The sequence below is a fragment of the Bemisia tabaci genome, chromosome 1 (genome assembly GCF_918797505.1).
Source record: "Bemisia tabaci chromosome 1, PGI_BMITA_v3".
In the NCBI taxonomy this organism is placed as follows: Eukaryota; Metazoa; Arthropoda; class Insecta; order Hemiptera; family Aleyrodidae; genus Bemisia; species Bemisia tabaci.
In genome coordinates, this window is record NC_092793.1 from 10312919 (window position 1) to 10331298 (window position 18380).

The 18380-nt window shown below is 40.5% G+C and overlaps 1 protein-coding gene across 1 annotated transcript in view; it reads left to right on the top strand.

The window, feature by feature from the left end:
- LOC109039562 (N-acetylneuraminate (7)9-O-acetyltransferase) overlaps window positions 1-18380 on the top strand; it is a 44641-nt gene that overhangs the window by 17617 nt on the left and 8644 nt on the right. The window contains exon 10 of the mRNA XM_019055082.2: window positions 15345-15581. Coding sequence (XP_018910627.2) covers window positions 15345-15581 — 237 coding nt within the window. The remainder of the gene's footprint in view (window positions 1-15344; window positions 15582-18380) is intronic.

Genomic DNA, 18380 nt, shown 5'->3' on the forward strand with positions numbered 1-18380 from the left:
TTCATGTTTCAGGCCCCCCGCCATGACGTCACCAGGGCGCGCTCCGCGGCGTTGCCGGCTTTGGCGGGAAAATCGACCTTGGCAGGGTTGCCGATGTGCGCGGTGAACATTGATAACTGGCTCGATTCTTCAGACCATCATGAACCGGTCTCGAAGTAAGCGCCAAAATTTCGAAAACTAGGGTTTTTTGCCTTTGACAACAAGTTTTCGGCAATGGTCCGCGAGGGGCCGACCCTAAATTTCGTAACGCTCTAGAGGGAGGAGGGGGGTGGCGAGAAGAGCGTTACGCCATTTTTTTTACGTGTTGAAATATAGAGACCTACGTCACAACAGCGTTACTAGGGGGGGGGGGGGGGCAAAAATGCCGAAAAAGTGCGTTACGTAATGTAGGGACGGTCCCTATGAGCAATAGTCATGACTTGTTAAAATTTTTCAATTTTAAATTTGTTCTCCAGAATTTCACTCGGGAGGACGAGGCAATTTTCTTTACCTGCAATTTTTACGAATTACTTCTCAAACTAAGATGAAAGGTAGGGCCAGATTAGCTTGGATGCTGGGGTACTCTAGCACCCTGGGCCCTTAGAACGGGTTTCTCCTACTATTATTTTCAATTTTTTTTTCTCTCTGTGAATGGTCCGATCAAATGTTTTGGAGGCTCTTAAAGTCTCGACAAATTTGGAAAATTGGAGAGGTTCTGAAGCTTATGGGGCCCTTAAAGCTTGGGATTTAGGCTCTCAATGGGCATCTCCGACACTTCGTTTTCTCGGAAAGGTGGACCGCCTTCAATGTACGAAGTATACAACCCGCTATATGCGGGCCCTTTTACCCGCAAGTACCATGAGCCCTTGGGTGTTAATCCGGCCTTGATGAAAGGTTTGACAATTTTCGAGGAACTTCCTCGTTGACTTTGAAAATGAATAATCAGCCTTTTTTCCCCATCGAAAATTAGAGACAATGGGTAGTTTTATAAGTCGCAAACTGCGGAGATACGTGGTTCCTGAATGTAACCATCATTTACATGCCTTTGCGATATGGGCAAATACCTCCGAAGTGTCTCGGTATTTTTAGAAAGTTTCTAGTATCTGGCGTTCAAATTACTACTCACGTCATCATGGCATTAATGACCCCAACGATTATAATTCACCAGGGTGACAGTTTAAGTCTTTAATCGAACTTAAAAAAAGACCCAACTTCATTTGACTCTGATTTGACGGGGAACCGTAGCGTAGATACGCTCTAATCTGCCGTGCTAAGGAAAAACGCCGTATGAACCTCCAGCCGTTGCCAAATCTTCTTTAACAAAAAACGATTTTTTGGGAAAATTCGCAAATATTTTTCCTTCGATTCTTCAGAGAATTTTGTTCGCACTTAAATTTAACACATCTGAAAATTTCAATGGAAAAAACGCATAACTTTCCTCAAAAATAAATATTTGCCGAGAGGAAATTTGGCAACACCTGAATGCTCATTCGGCGTTTTTTCTGTAGCACGGCAGTAATACACAGCGTTTGAGGCGCACAGTGAATCGATTCAATCAGAGAAGTCGGTCATGAAATTTTTTACTAAAACTGCAAATATTGACGTCCATTCCGTCACATGATTTTTAAGGGGTGCTCTTTGAAGAAAATCCCACGAAGAAACCAATGGAATCAATTTTAAAACCTCAAAGTTTTGTATAAACGGAATTATAAGCTTTTAAAGTTTCCAAATTTTGTCCGACCTCTCCCATCGACTCGGTCCACTGTGAGGCGTTCTGATTTTGACTCGCGTCAGGTTTTTCATACCGAACTGGGACCATTAAAAAAACCAATGCAAATAAGATATTATGAGTTCAGTGGAAAAAATAGAATAATCAAAACATGATTATCTAGCATTACGTTGCATAACGCGCTTCCTTGCGAGTTGAACGATTGTTCCGCGTAACGCAGCGCTTAAACGAGCAAGTCGTCGGCGAAGAAAGAAAATTGGCAGGCAATATCTGAATCGGTATCTTTAACTTCAAGGATCATATTTCTTTGAAGACTTCCAGTTCCACCAATGTTGATGTTTTTTTTTTTATTGTTTCAATTTGTTTGTTTTTTTCTTCTTCTTTTTTTTGTCACGTGGTGAGCTACTGTTTCACGGAAAATGCGGGAATCTATCATAAAATCGGAGCCCCATGGGACTCAAGTACCAATGATCGCGATAAGTCGCGTTCTGATCGGAGAATGTACCGCGATTTTATCGACGCCGATTTTTTGCACTTTTATTCGATAAAAAATTGCGATTTCATCGAATAAATTTTCAATAAAATCGCGATTCCATCGACGGCGATTTATCGCAATATTATCGAACAAAAAATCGTGATAAATTGAGATAAAATTTCGATTTTATCGAACGCGATTTTACAGAGATAAATTGTGACAAGATCGAGGATAATCGCTCAGATACTGATAATCCTCGAAATTTAATCGCCAAAAATTCGTCAAAAGTTGCAACTTTATTTCAGATTATCGCGATTTTTCTGTTGAAAAATGTTACTTGAGGGAAGAGGAGGATGGCAGCGGAGGTCAGTATGCCTCGCTTTGCAACGGATATTTTAAAAATTTCGCTGGTGATTTTGGTCAATTTGAGTGAAGCTTTGGGTAAATTTTAAATTTCAACTTGCGTGAAATAACGCCTACACCCATTAAAGAAATATGGGAATTTTACGCAAAAAAGCTTTTGCATAAATGATTTTTTTTTTTATTTTTTTTTTTTTTTAATGGTAAACTTTTGATAGGATGCAACTGATTTTGAAGTGAACACTGCTAATTCTGCTATTTCCCACTTAAAAGTCTTTTCTTATGTTTTACATTTATGTTTTATGTTTTTATGTTTATTTTAACCACCTCTAAGTCACTTTTTTTGCCGTAAGCGATAGACGCTCTCACTTGCGAATGAAGCTCCGTGAAATTTTGGACCCGCGCGGAGAGGAGGTGGATTCAGAAAAACCCTTTATTCTAGAGTTTTATCCAACCAAATTTAAAAATCTCTAGCGCGTTAGAGAGCTGAGAGTAGTGGCTTTTCAACGCTTTTTACAGATTTTCTTCACCTATCTTAGTTGAAGAGATATTGAACAGGCAAACTTACTTTCTGGACGACCCTCGTATTTTCCCAGCCCTTTAAGCCCCCTCGTCGAACCCTGGTTACTTCTTTGCTCTGGAGGATAAATCGAAAAAACGTCACCAGAATCTTCAACGGATGCTATATGAATTAAAGTGCCGCAGAAGAGTAAAAGGAGACCCTGAAAATATTTATACTTGGATGATGTGAATACAGAATTGCGTGTGTTTATATTTTGGCGTGGTGTGGTCTTAGCGATCGTGGGCTCGTATCGAAACGCAAACAAACTGCTCTGCCTCAACGCTGTCATTCAGCAGGAAACATGTAAATGCACTGAAGATGGGAGTTATCGAATCCGTCGACTCCAAGTCGTTAGCGGACTCGTGTGGGCATATTTAAATCGGTCGTCACAACTTTGCACGCAGGTATATTTTCTTATGAGTCCTGACCCTGACTGACAAAAATTCTTATGAGTTTCAAAGATGAATGAGGTAATATGGGAATGTCCAGTTTTCACACGGACCGATTCATTCGGCGCCTCCTGCGGTGTTCGACTTGATAGTTGCGGATGAGAGGTCGTCTGGTCCATCTGGGAATGCGCGACGAGGAATAGCCTGTGTCACACTATCAAAATACTCCATCAAAATGTCAAGGTCAAGTGCTGTGATTGGTCCAAGTCATCGAATTAGCCAATCACAACGCCTGACCTTGATATTTTGATGGCTAGCTTTGATAGTATGACACAGGCAAGTGTTTGCCTTTCGCGGAATCCTAGACATTATTATCTCTTTTTTCAGTCTTTAAAGTTGGCAGGTCTGGAAAAAAAGATGGTATTGTCCGTTAGCCCTCATGCGGATTTTTAAGCTCGAAATTTATTCAGAGCTAGCCAATACTGCCGTGCTAAGGAAGAACGCCGTATAAAAATTCGAGAGTTGCCAAATTTCTCCGAGTAAAACATGTATTTTTGAAGAAAGCTATGCGTATCTTTCCGTGAAATTTTCCGATATTTTAGATTAAAGTAGAAACAAAATTGTCTGAAAAATTGGAAGAAAAATATTCAGAATTTTCTCAATAAATTTGATGGTCATTAAAATAAATTTGGCAACGCCTGAAAGTTCATACGGCGTTTTTCCTTAGCACGGCAGAATAAGTATCCGTCGAATGAAGGGAGTATAGCTAACGTCAATAAAATGAACTCATAACGTAAGTTCAATACCCGTCAAAACAATGTAAATCGAGGGGAAATAGGAATGAAGACTTTCTTGCACTTTCTAGTCCCTTTTCTCACCACTCCGGAAGATTTACTGAAAACCGCGACCGTTGGCCGGTGTAGCAATCTGCGATAAAATTCGATGAAATCTAGTACGTACGGTTTTCGTTCCGCAACATTGCGACTTTTACGGACGACATACTTGAACAGGCATCTACTGTTTTCGCACCATCCAATTTAATTATACCGCTCATGGTGGCGATGAGACACCTAGATCGCTCAAAGTCCCTTCAAGTCTTTGGTTATGCAATTTGATCTCCAGGGTGTTAATATGGTTGCTCGAAATGAGTGAATTTATCGCGCTTTGCACTTTCAATGGGTCTACTAAGCTCCGAGTCTAGACTCATTATAGTTGCTTCATTTTGCTTTTACGTTCACTATTTCTTCCATAGTAAGTTACTAACAATAAACGAACTTACCACAGCGTCGCTTTACGTTATCGAATTAAAATCCTTGGTAAAAATTGGCAGTAGAATCTGTGTTCCAAAATACCATAGACCTACAGCCGGCTGTAAGATTTCCAATAGCTTCTATAGCCGGCAACACAATTTCTTATAGCCTTTTATAGCCGATGGCGACTAAGCAACAGCCTGGCGATAAAGTGTATGCTAAACGTTACTAATTACGGATGCTAGGACTTAGTGAGTTTTTGGACTACCGCTCTCTTTTTGGGCCGTAGTATCTTGATTTATTTTGCGAGGAAAACTCCGTACTTTTGAAGGATGCCTGCCATTCCTAACATGTTGGAGCGCCTGCAATTTTGTATGATACTGTGCAATACCTCTGGTGTGAAATAGTTGCTTCAAGCGCCGTGGTACTCTGCGGCGCGGCGCGGCGAGCGGGCAGCCAGCGCGAAACGTGCATTAGCGCCTTCAAACCTAACAGGGATACTTCACGCATTGCGCAATGCGTGGAGTATCCCTGTTAGGTTTGAAGGCGCCAGTGCGCCACCGCTCCGCTTACTGTTAGGCTCTAATATTTAATCTCGTGGAGTCAGCGTTTTTCAACTCATGACTTTGAAATGTTTGCACACTCAGCAGGCCGATTATTGAAACTGATAGACAAAGCAATAGACAAAGACGACAAAAGGGATTTGGCGGGATCCTATTGGTGGAAACGGGTGGTTGCAATGGACAAAGGAGGTAGGTAATAGACTAACTAACGGCTATAGCCAGCGAGAAGACCCGACAGTAAGTCTATCAATCTTCCGCCTTAGTCTATGAGAACCAACTATGTCAACCAATAGGATCGCTCGCATACGCCGTATGTCATCTTTGTCTATAGCTTTGTCTATCAGTTTCAATAATCGCCCCGCTGTATGGAATATTCTCATTTTAATTGATGAAAAAGTCCCCCTAACCCTATCCCTTTCTTGCATATCAGTCAATGAACAAAATCCGTTTTCGTTTTTCCCGATGTAAACGTTCAGTAAATCTTGACAAATTTGATATCTTATTACTCAGTGTCAATGCTGCTTCACGTTATGAATCAATTTCTTCCATTAATTTATAGTTTAGAATAATGATCGCTTCCCAAAGGCTCAGACTTTGTAGCAGCGCAACGTAGTGACCGATCTCCGTCCCAGATCACTGGAACCACTTCAAGAATAAGGATAAGTTGGCTTCGGAAAAATATCCATCGCCTTCCTTTTTTCCGTCGAACAGTACTAGTCGTAATGCTGAAACTCCTCAGAACAATGAGTGAGATGCATGAGATGAGGACAACCCTTAAAATTGACTCGCACTGAAAAAAAAATCTCGGTGTATTTACTAAGAAAAGGGTAAAATCACCAAGAATTCAGGGTTCTATTTGATCCCAGTTTTTTCTCGGTAAAATTACCATTCATGGAATTTGTAATTTTACCGAGAAATCTCGGTAAAGTTATTGAACTTTCTCGATAATTTTACTGGACCTTGGTAAAAACACCAATATTTTTTATCGACTGTGGTAGAATTACCGAGATAAAATGGCAAAGTTACCGGGAATTGATTACCAATAAAAGTTGTATTCTTACCTGAAAAAAACAGTAAAAAGACCGGTTTTTAGGTAAGCTTACCAGTCTGTCTTGGTAAAATTACCAATAATTGGTAAACAAAGTGAGATGGTAAAGGTACCAACGGACCGTGGTAAAAACGCCGAGAACTTTTTTTCAGTGCGTGTTTGTACTTTATGAGTGGAGTGCTTGCGTGAGGATGAATGCAACATCATGTCAGCGGGCCAAACCCGATTGAACCCTCTTACCTCGTCCTTCGTGGGAACTTACCAGTGGCGTGGCGTGCTTTGCGATGTATCGATTGGTCTGCCCTTTAAACGTATGGAAAAGGATCGATAAACAAGGTGTTCGCGACGAACACCGTGATAATCGATTCCTTGGCACAGCTTTAAATGAGGGATAATCGATCATTCACGCCACGCCACGCCACTGGAACTTACCTGTTTCTGATGACCTTGCTACGTAACTCGCCATCCTCTCTTGTTCCCCTCTTAATCCAGATCTTCCAGCCTCCCTCTAGCCACATTCCTGTAGCCCTCCTTCTTCCTAGCTTCCTGTCCCAACATATGAGTAGCTCACCAGCTCACTCCGTGGGATCATCTCGGGCTCGTATGCTCGTAATTTTTTTCCTTCAATCCGAAGCGGTGTTGCTCATGTTGGAGCTCATTATGCCAGGACCCAAAGTCTTTACCGGGCCTCCCGGAGGATGGGACGAATGGCACAAGGCACAGGCTCACTTGGGTCAAATTGGCTCCAACTTGTTTAAGGCACCGGACAAATTTGTCAGTCCGTCTCGGGACCTCACGAGTAAGCACAATTTCGGTGTTTTACTCAAAATTGGGGGCTTCTCTTGCAGTCTCCTAGACCCATGTTTGGAAGGCACAGTATCCTGGGGATATTTTTAATTATTGAGTAATTACATGATTATGCTGAAAATTGCATCTCTATTCTCTAGTACCTACAATTTTAAAAAATTTCCGAGAGAGGCACTTCAGATCCGACCCCCCCCCCCCCATTTCCAGCTGGTCAGGGGTCCTCAGAGAGTCCTCAGGAGGGCCTGTCACTTTACTTTTTCCGGGGGCCTGTATTGTGTTCAGAGACATTTTAATTGGACTACATTTTGCAATTTGGAACTATAAATTCTAGCCCGGCGCGGTTTAAAAACAACGCATGTGCGATTAGTTTCCCTATGCACAAAAGAGTTTTTCCAGAAGAGCCAGAATTTATAGTTCCAAATTGCAAAATGCAGTCCAATTTATGAATGTGTTTGCTGCTTTGATCCAACATACCTACCGCCGTGCCAAGGAAAAACGCCGTATGAGCCTTCAGGAGCTCCCAAATTTCCCCCAATAAAACATGAATTTTTGAAGAACGTCATGAGTATTTTTCGTTGAAATTTCCAAATCCATTCGATCAAATTTCAAATGAAATTCTCTGAAAAATTGGAAGAAAAACATCCAACCACATCCTTGAAAATCCGTTTTTTTATCGAAGGGAATACCTGGAGGCACTTTGAACGTTTTTTCTCAGGAAGGCAGCATAGGTAGCTAATAAACCAACATTGAAGTGCAAGTAATCGGACAGTTTCCTCTCTAACACGTTACTGACTCTACATGAGTCGAGACAGGTAGACAGTTAACAACGCGCGTCGTCGTCAGTGCCGAAGCGTGAATGATCAATCATCGATATTTCTCCATTTTAAGCTATGGTAAAGAATCGATAATTAAGGTTCTCGTTGCAAACACCCTGTTAATCGATCTTTTTCCATGGGTTTAAACGGCAGATCAATAGATATATCGCAAAGCACGCCACGCTCCTAGTAGTCGTCATGTGTTATGGATCTGGTTCCAGCCCGACCAGGCCCGCGTACAGAAATTGAGGCTGTCTTTTTATGGTGATAGTAATAGCTCTGACGTTCGTATCAGTGACGAGGTGTGAATGATCGGTTATCGATTTTTCCCCATCGGAAGCTGTCTTAAAGAATCGATTATCAAGGTGAACGTCGCTAACACCCTGTTAATCGATCCTTTTCCATCGGTTTAAATGGCAGATCGATAATCGATAGATCGCAAATCACGCCACGTCACCACCGATCCGTATGGAATCAGGCGCTCCGTTCATTCGGAAGTTTAGTTCCCGAAGCAGTCATCTCGACTTGTAGCTGTTTCCAATCATCCATTGGCAATTGCACGTCCTCCTCAGTAAATCTTTTAGGATCAAAATACATTCTGTGAAGCGCAGCTGGCATGCTTCACCGTATGTGAACATTTCGGAAAATTTCATCGCGAATAAATACCAAGAACTGCTCCAATCGGCTCAGAATACGGCTACCTATTAAGGGAGTTTTGGGCCAGGACCTCCATCACAACAATGTGCTAGATCGCTAGACATGCAGAAGTGATCTGTAGGTCCTAGTTGGAAACAATGGACCACTAGACAAGGGACGAATTTAAGCATTCTGATACATGTTTCTTAACCAGAACTTCACGTAGAACACGATTCGCGCAACGAAAATTACTGGAATCAACTCCTAACGGAGATAATAACATTTTTATTTCACATTGGTTACGGGGAATTTGAACTGCCCGCTCACAAGAAACTCAAAGCTCTACGTGAGTCAAATCGCGCACTACAACGATTTCAGCAAGCTTCTCAATCGAGCAATGCTCATTTCCCACCATGTGTTATTCAAATTATAAGCAATTTGCTATAGCTGAGCCAAAGCGTCAGGACTGAGGTTGCCAGATTTATATATCGCTGAGACGTTGATGATAACGTTTAGCGCGCGATGTGAATCACGTAGAGCATTGAGTTTTCATGAGCGGGTGGTTTCAATTCACGCACCAAGAATCAGTAAATATCTTCGGAAGGAGTTGATGTCGGTAATTTTCGTTGTGCGCATCGTGTTTTACGTGACATTTTGATGAAGAAACATGTATCAGAATGCTGAAATTCGTACCTTGTCTAGTGGTCCATTGTTGCGGGGGCAATCGATTTGGAACCAAGCATAGAGGGATCCAGACACCTCGAACGTTGGGGGGAGGGGGTGTGTGTTTAAGGGTGTCCAGGGCCCGCCCCCAGAAAATTTTTGAAGCATCTGATATGCAGCTGAAGTCAATTTCGTCCTGAATAATAGCCAAATGTAAACGTCTTTCCTTTCTTTTTTTCCTCTCCTTTTTGTCAGGCGCACGGGGGATCCTCGATGATTTGAGAACTTCTTGCATTTTGCTCATGGAATGCATGATATTATCAAGGAATTTATGTGTTTAAAGCATGATATTATCAAGAAATTTATGTATTTGAACTGTGGTAGACGCCCTGTTTTTGGCCCTTAGCCCTGGTTACCCATACCCATTCTTTTCCTGCCTGCGTTCTTTTCCCACCTTCTTTTTCATCATATTTTCTTCTGGTTTTTTCCTGCTTTCATCCTTATTTTTCTCATAACTCGACCGCTCTCCTTTTCTCCTTTTTCACTTTCTTCCTCTTTCTCTCCTTTTTCACTTTCTTTCACTTTCTTCCTCTGTCTCCCCTATCTCCCTTTTCTTCTTCTCCCTCCTTTTTTCGATTTTCTCTGTGTTTCGCTTCGCTGAGCTCTGCGGCAATCATCATGCGTTTTTTTATCTCATTTGACTCGTGAGGTTGTCTCGCCGGAGGTTGTCCGCGATCGGCGCAATTAATTCACGACGGCAAGAATAATTCCGAGCAATTGAATCACCGACTCAAATGAGCCGCTGAGTATGCAACGATGCACGCACGAACCCGCCAACACGGAAGATCCATCCGACGCCGCCGTTGACGTGCAAAACGTCGTCTCGGGGGGGGGGGGGGGGGGGGCGCCCCCGCGGCGTGGTTCGCCCCTGAAAAGGCTCCAGCGCCCTCCCCCCCCCCCCCCCCGCTCCGTCAGATTCACCGCAGTTTCGCTGGATCGCGTCGAGAAATGGAGTACATTTTGAGGTACATTTGGGAACCATTCTCTAAACACATAACGCGGGATATTGGATTTTTTAACTACCCTCCACTTGTGACACACTCTTAACGCGGGTCTGGACCCCCTGCGACAATTATGCACCGCCCGTTTGAATTTTGAAAGTGTCGGAGTTTCTGGCGCACATTATGGGCCGCATATAGCAGAAAGGTACCATCTATTGCCAGAAATTTGGCAATTTATTGTTTTTCATGAAAATGGTTGTGAGGATTTTTGTGCAAATTTCAGTGAATTTTCTGCCTAACTCGAAGCAAATTCTTTTACATTTTCAAAGGAATCCGCACAAACGTTCTCTCGTTAAAAATGTAACTGCCCAGTTAAATTTGGAAATAGCTGATTTGACTTGGTTCCTTATTGCCAAACGCGGTTCTTAATGTAAACACAAGCGCATGATGAACAAAGGAAAATATTGTGTCCGGAAAAAATCAAATAGTTTGTGCCAAGGGGAAAGGAAAGAAAACCTTCAAGTAGATAGGTCAACAAAAAGACCCATTGAGAGTGTTGGAGGACCAGGCATGTAAGTGCAGTTTTTGCTTGAGAAATACATGTTTGAAGTTTCGAAATTACACGGATCCCTATGGCGGAAAGAGACATCAAACTGATTTTTTGAAGCTTAAAAATTGAAATTTTGGAGCGAAATTCTCACAGAATATGCAGTAAGACTAGTTTCACTTGAACTCATTAATATCTCATTTTTTCAAAAACTGCACTCAAGCGCCTTATCCTCCACGCCCCTCCATTGTTTTCCGAAAAAGTTAGTTTCCCTCTGCATAACTCAATAAACATGATTTTTTGGAAATCAGCATAAGTTGAAATCATAAAATAATGCATCGTAAAACCTTTGAATTGGGCGTATTTCTGTCAAACGGAACTATATGCATAATGGCGTGAGCCCTGTTATGCATATATTCCTATGGGTCTCAGGGCTCATGTCTTAATGCACATAGTTCCGTTTGACAGAAATACGTCCAATTCACGAAATAAGATAGACGAAATGTTGCAAATTATTTGTCTCACTTTGTACTTATAATCAAGCTTCATCAACCTCGAAACGACTTTTTACTTGAAATGCGAAGCACGAACGATCATACGCCTTGACGCTCCCGGAGTCAAGTGACCAGAATTTAAATACTAAAAATACTTGCATATTGACATATTCTACCGACTAGTCCTAAAATAATTTAGAAATTTGAGTGAGGACATTGGCACCGTTTCAGTCGTGCAATCTGGCGTACACGCATCTTTCAGTTTCACGCCTCGTTCACGGCTGTCTCACAGCACTTAAGTTCAGGGTTTCGCCTCCTTTTCGGTGGATCAATGATTTCTAAGTTTATTTCAAATGTCGTAAACTGCTTTTTATTAAGCTATTAAAACCCAAATTATCGTGTATTTCATCATGTACTAATATGCAACATATTTTCGGTTTCAATTTAAAATGGCCTTAAAATTTTGGTCTCTGAGCTAAAATTGAAAAGCAATTGACAAAAATATTTTTCAAACTTGACCAAAATTCGATGAAAACTGATCAAATTTTCTTACGCCAGACCTAACTTGGAGGGCATGAAAAATCCTGAACAAAACCCTTATGTGGAAACACCTGTTGAGATGAATTTTCATTGTGATGTCATTAGTGCATCACAAAAATACACAAATATAATTTAGAATTGGGAAAAAAGTACAAAATATGTACTATAGAGTTACTTGCTGATCAAATGAACGTTGGCCTCCAGAAGGTTTCCGAGCTTGCTTACTTTTAATTTCTGTAAGTTGGGTTTTAAAAACGGAGACATATTATTTAATAAAAATCGGAATGTATAGAGACGTATAAAATTGAATTGATGACTTCAATACTCGGAAAATGAACGAAATATTAGCCGACAAGCCGGGTGCCTGCCTACCTCTGTAAGGCGGATTCTGATTAAAAATTATTTAATCAAATAATTATTATCAAAATATCTCGCTCATTTTATGAGTTAAATTTATCGATTCCTCTCGATTTTACGTCGGGTTTTACCGCAATACAACACTTTTAGTTTGTCACCTCGGTTTCTTCAGTTTCCGATGATGTCATTTGCTGTCTATAAAAATGATAATTTTAGTGTTTATAAATTCTTATAGGATTGTAGCTATTCTGCTGTTCCTCTTTTTACGCATGACTAGCGATTTCTTCTTTTGCCAGCGGTGAACCTCTGCACTCGACCATAAAAGTAGATGAATCATCAAAAAATTACTCGCTATCACGCAATGTTGCTGTAAACGTTATGGATAACATACCAGCCAGAAGTTTTTTGACCGTTCGTCTCCTAGTGTACGGGACGATTGTCGACCGTTTGACCTTGATTCAGCATTGCGCAATATGGATTAGTTACTTAGATCGTGGAAAGAATTTTCAGAGCGGATGCGCCTATACCTCCTATCCTCACCTTCCACCGCAGCACCCTGTAGAAGACGAAAAGTTTGGGCGCAACAACTTAGAATTTTCCGCATAATGTAACGCCCGAAGATTTTGGGGGATTTCACAGATCCCTGATTAGAAATGAAGATAATATCTAGTGTGGAAGGGGGTTCACTGAGTTCGAACACCTCTCCTCGCTCCAGTATGACATGAAACTCCTTCCACTTACGTTCTAGAGTATACTGGAAAAAAAATTATCGGCGTTTTTACCAAGGTTCGTTGGTACCTTTACCATCTCACTCTGTTTACCAATTATTGGTAATTTTACCAAGACAGACTGGTAAGCTTACCTAAAAACCGGTATTTTTACTGTTTTTTCCAGGTAAGAATACCACTTTTATTGGTAATCAATTCTCGGTAACTTTCCCATTTTATCTCGGTAATTCTACCACAGTCGATAAAGAATATTGGCGTTTTTACCAAGATACAGTAAAATTACCGAGAAAGTTCAATAATTTTACCGAGATTTCTCGGTAAAATTTCCAATTCTATAAATGGTAACTTTACCAAGAAAAAACTAGGATCAAATAGAACCCTGAATTCTTGGTAATTTTACCCTTTCCTTAGTAAATACACCCAGATTTTTTTTCGGTGTGGGATCTTAGATTTTCATTTGTCTCAAATGACTGTCGTGTCTGGAATCTGGATGCTGGATGCATGCATTATCGTTGAATGTTGAATGCGGAAATCAAGCGCGCGGCTATTCGAACTCCGAACCAGTTATGTGACGAGGGAATCACGCGAAAATGAAGGGAAATCTTATTCTTAGCTTTTCTCTTGCCTCTAATAATTACCAACGTTTATGGATACTGTAATATTATGCCCGCATCCTTGTATGCAGAGATCTAACGCGCAACAATTCCAACTCCGAACTAGGTATGTGATGTGGTATCGCGCGGAACGGAAGGAAAATCTTGTTGTTAGCTTTTCTCTTGCCTCAAATTACTGACGTTTATAAATGTAACATTATGCTCGCATCGTTGAATGCGAAAATTTAAAGCGCCACTATTCGACTGGACTCGCGTAATTTTCCCATCCAGGCCGTTAAGATCCCCCCCCCCCCCCCCCCACGGCTTGAAGCCATCGATACTCAACTTCATTCTTCAACGGAATCGACTAACTCTTTAGCCAAAAAATGAGCATTGTATCTGTTGACAAGATCTTCTGCTGACCGTATCCGTTGAACTTTCTTAAAAACTTTCACTAGTGGATATTGATGTCAGTGAAGTGTGCAAAGCCTGTACTTAATTTCAAAGGCTTCCATTAACGCGTATGATTTAGGCCGCCTCAGTAGCCAACTCGTGCCAACTCGAAGGTACGGCTACGACCGAAAGACTTTTTCTTCAACCCAGAGGTTCTTTAACTGGTGCTGCAAAAATTTCACCGACTCAATGGTTGACTAAAACTCCTCTCACAGGATGCATAAATGGATGTTCTGCGCCCAAGACATCTTGATAAATAAATAAAATGTAAATCTTACAGTTACGTATATAGTTACTTATAGTATTACGTATAGAGCCACTGAGACGATTTTCATGACTTTTCCGTTTTCTGCGGGTAATATTTGCCAGATCTGCCGTGATAGCGAAGAGCAAGTGCAAAAATGAAGCTTTGAGAAAATGGGCTCACTAGCAACTGAGCGGAAAATTTTATTGAGAGAAGCCTCCGTTCTCTCTCAAATTCTTACCAATCATCCGAAAGGCTCATAGAAATCGTTTGGGTGATTAAAAATCGACCAATTTTATTTCAATAATGTAAAAAGGATACTATTCATTTTCATATATATTTCATATAAGTGCTATCGTCTACATGCTTTCGTGGTTGCGGTTTGAACTTACACGAAGGGGTGGCCTTTTTCTGGAGAGCTCTGTTTCCATTTGCTCCTCGTAGGAATAATGCAGCTTCTATGCACGGCCGTTTTGTCTGAAACTACGTCATGTTTTGCGCATTTACGACTTTCTCATCTGTCTCGTTTTCCCAAAAATAGGACGAATTTTGCTGTCTTAGCTATGTCAGTGATTTCATCTAAAAGAGATTAGACGAATTTTGAAGGAGCCTCGTTTTTCAAAATTCGAGACCTACAGCTCTCTTCGCTATCGCGGCAGAGATGATGTCGATGTTTTCAAATTTTCGAATGCTGACGCAAGTTATTTGTGCCGATAGTTTAATTTTATTTTACAGTTTTTCACTAGTTCCCATCAGTATACACTGGAAAAAAGATTGAAGGAATGGTAAATTCTACCAATCCTCTCGTCGATTCTACCAGAGGAATGGTTACCTGTACCAGTATATAGCAACGTTTACCTTTCTTCTGGCAGAATTGACTCTAAATTGACGCTGTGTGAAATACAGCGTGAAGGACTGGTAAATTCTACCAATCTTTTTTTTCAGTGTAGTTATTTTATTTTTTTCTTTTTTTAGTATTTTTTCCCCCCAGGGACTTGCAATAACCCAGAGCGCTCCTCGGGGGCGTGGACTGCCGAGTGGTGAGGGAGAATCCGAGAAAACAGAATTCCTTCACTCACAGATTTTTAAAAATTGATTTGTGATGTTTCAGGTCCTTTTCCGCATGAACTTCATGGCGGTGACGCTCTGCTTCTGCATGAATCGACCGTACCAATTCTACTACTTCGTGCCTCTCGTGTCGTTCTGGTTCAGCATGCTCTACCTGGTCCTCCTTACTCCACCTCGGGTGACCGCCATGTCCTGCGAGGCCAACCCCCTCCACTACCTGTACCTCGCCATCAAGATCATCGTCTTCTTCTCCCTCATCGTCATCCTGTACATGTCGGAGGTAAGTCGTCCGTCCCAAGTCGCGCCTTCAAATTCGAAGATATACCACACGCTCGACCCAGTATCATTGAAAGCCGGCCTGAAGAACTGAAGAGCCGTCAGGCTGTACTGCCGCGCTAAGGCAAAACGCCGAATCAGCCTTGAAACGTTGCCGTATTTCCCTCGATAAAAAAATAATTTACCAAAAAATTCTGAATTTTTTTCCTGCATTTTTTCAAGTAGTTTAGTCCACAATTTAATCTAAAAAATATGAAAATTTCAAGGGTAAATATGCATAGCTTTTCTCAAAAATGAATATTTTGGCGGGATAAATTTGGCAACAGGAGAATGCGCATACGATGTTCTTCCTTAGCACGGCAGCATATCGACGGTGTAAGTCGGCAATCACATAACTTGGTTTGCGACACCGCAGACTTCCTATCGTACTTTATTTTTTCAACGGAAAACTGTACTCAACGGCAATTCTTTAAAACTGCCGTGATTTTTCTTCTCTATGCGAAGAAAACTCTGCGAAAACTTCAAGGAATAATGTCAATTTGCTCTCCTTTAAAAAATAACATAGAGGCGGAGATTTTCAGACGCCGCAAACGAGTTATGTGATTGCCGACTTACACCGTCAATATGTCAGAAATACTCGTTTGAACACCTTTCCATTCGAAAGTCTGAAGTAGAAAATGTCTAGATAAGCCCATATTATATCGATGGCCAAAGAGCAAGACCATGTATTTCTTTTGTGGTGTGAGTGTTTCAAAATATCCACTCCTATTTCATTTTTTTTTTTTTTTTTTTTTGCAGAGAAACAAGCCATCATTATAGCTTGAACTTTATTCAGTATATTCCTCTAACAGAGCATGAAAATCAAGGAGGTTTTTGAGAAGTAACATTAACTAGTTTTCCAAAGGAAAAATAAAGTATGACAGGAAGTCTGCAGCATTGTAAACGGAGAAACATGGTGCACTTTGGCTATTGATATGATGAAAATTACTCACATAATATATTATGAAAAAGCAGGATTTTCCGAAGGCAATAGATATGGTCGCATTTTCTTCAAATGGTTTTGACTCCCTAAGTATCTGAATCTGATAGACAGGGTTGCAACTGACAAAGAAAACCACTCAAAGGCTTGATTCTGCGATTTGATGGTTCACAATTAATGCTAGCATCCAACCACTATTGAACCTACTTTGAGAGGTGGGTCAAATATTTTGGATGTCATTATCATTCTTGCCAACATGACAAATAGAGCATTGTAGCCACTCTGTAGCTGGAAGGACTTTAATATTGTTGTAACAATGGTTAACAGTTACTACAAAAATCAAAGAAACCTTCAGTAGGAATTCAACTAATGTAGGCACGACTATAGTTAAAAATTCCCAGGAGCACCAAAGGGAGGCACCAATGTAAATTCCAGGAATGCGACTGGGATCCTTCTTAAATAAAATAATTACCATTTTTTAACTGTTTATTAGTTTTTGTAAACTCTCTTGTTTCATTGAAAAAGTCCTTGTTTCTGAATTTCTATACTTTGGTGCAATTAAGATATAATTTGAACTTTTGAATTCTTTCGTATGAAAGCTCAAGACTTTTCAAATAATTTAATTTTTTTAAAATTGGATTTTATTTTCTTTAATTTTTACCTCTCCTTTTTTTTTAACTTTTTCAAGAACTGATCACTCTGGGAAATAATTAAGAGGATTAAATTTCATATTGAAATAGCCTAAAACTGGATTTGAAAGTGCCAAAATATCCAATATTGCACCAAATTACAATTTACCTACTTTTTAATTTTTCTTCTTACGCAGAAGTAAATTTTGGAACAAGAATAAAAGTTGAATACGTAATTTCTGGAATTGGCAGTTAACAAATAAAATGTAGGGAGACAAAAAAAAGTGGGGAAAATGTAAGTTGCTTTGAACATGCTGCACTGCTTCAAAATGGGAAAATAGTCAATACAATCGTGTAGCCTACACTGTTAACATGACATGATTGAATCTAAATTCAGTTTTAAACTTGGAAAACAACTGAGGGGAAATTGATCAAGTATTATGTCAAGTTATTCAGGACTCCTACCCAGCCTTTTGTCTTGCACTCGCCGTGTGAACTCAGACTCCTTGCTCCTTTATGATGTGATGTAATTTATGAATGGCTCCTAACGAATCCACCATCTGTTAGATGGCAAAAGTTTGTTTTTCGACGAATTGATTTTTTGAATTTCAAGATTTCAATCGTGCGTCCAATTGCGTGTTATTAACAACAAAAATTCATACAGGGTGATCCAAAAGTCCCTTCCACCCCCTCTAACTTTTTACCTAATTGAGGTAAGGATTTGAAACTTGGGGGATATTCCTAGGTCAAAGGGAGCTACTTTTTGGCTCCCCTAAAATTTTCAGGGGGCCCCCCTTAGGGGGGCAACGGCCCCCAACTTTTAATTTTCAAATGGGAAGACCCCCTTTGTGATAGCTCGTTTAAAAGAACATTAAAAAAGAAAACTTTTCGCGCAAACCCGAAGTCAATATCTCAAACCGTTTCAAAATGGCGGCCGGTTAAAGTTCAAAATGGCCGAAAATTCACATCGGTTATTTGTCGATGGATTTGCGCGAAAATCGGTATGTATGAGTATTTTGACACGAGAAAAAAGAATTTGATGTTAGATTTTCAAAAAAACCAAAATTTCCGAAATGGCCGCCGTTTAAAGTTTAAAATGGCCGAAAATTGTCACCTCGGTTTTTTCCTGATGGATTTGCCTAAAACTTGGAATTTGAGAGTATTTTGGCATAAGATAAACAAATTTGAACTTAGA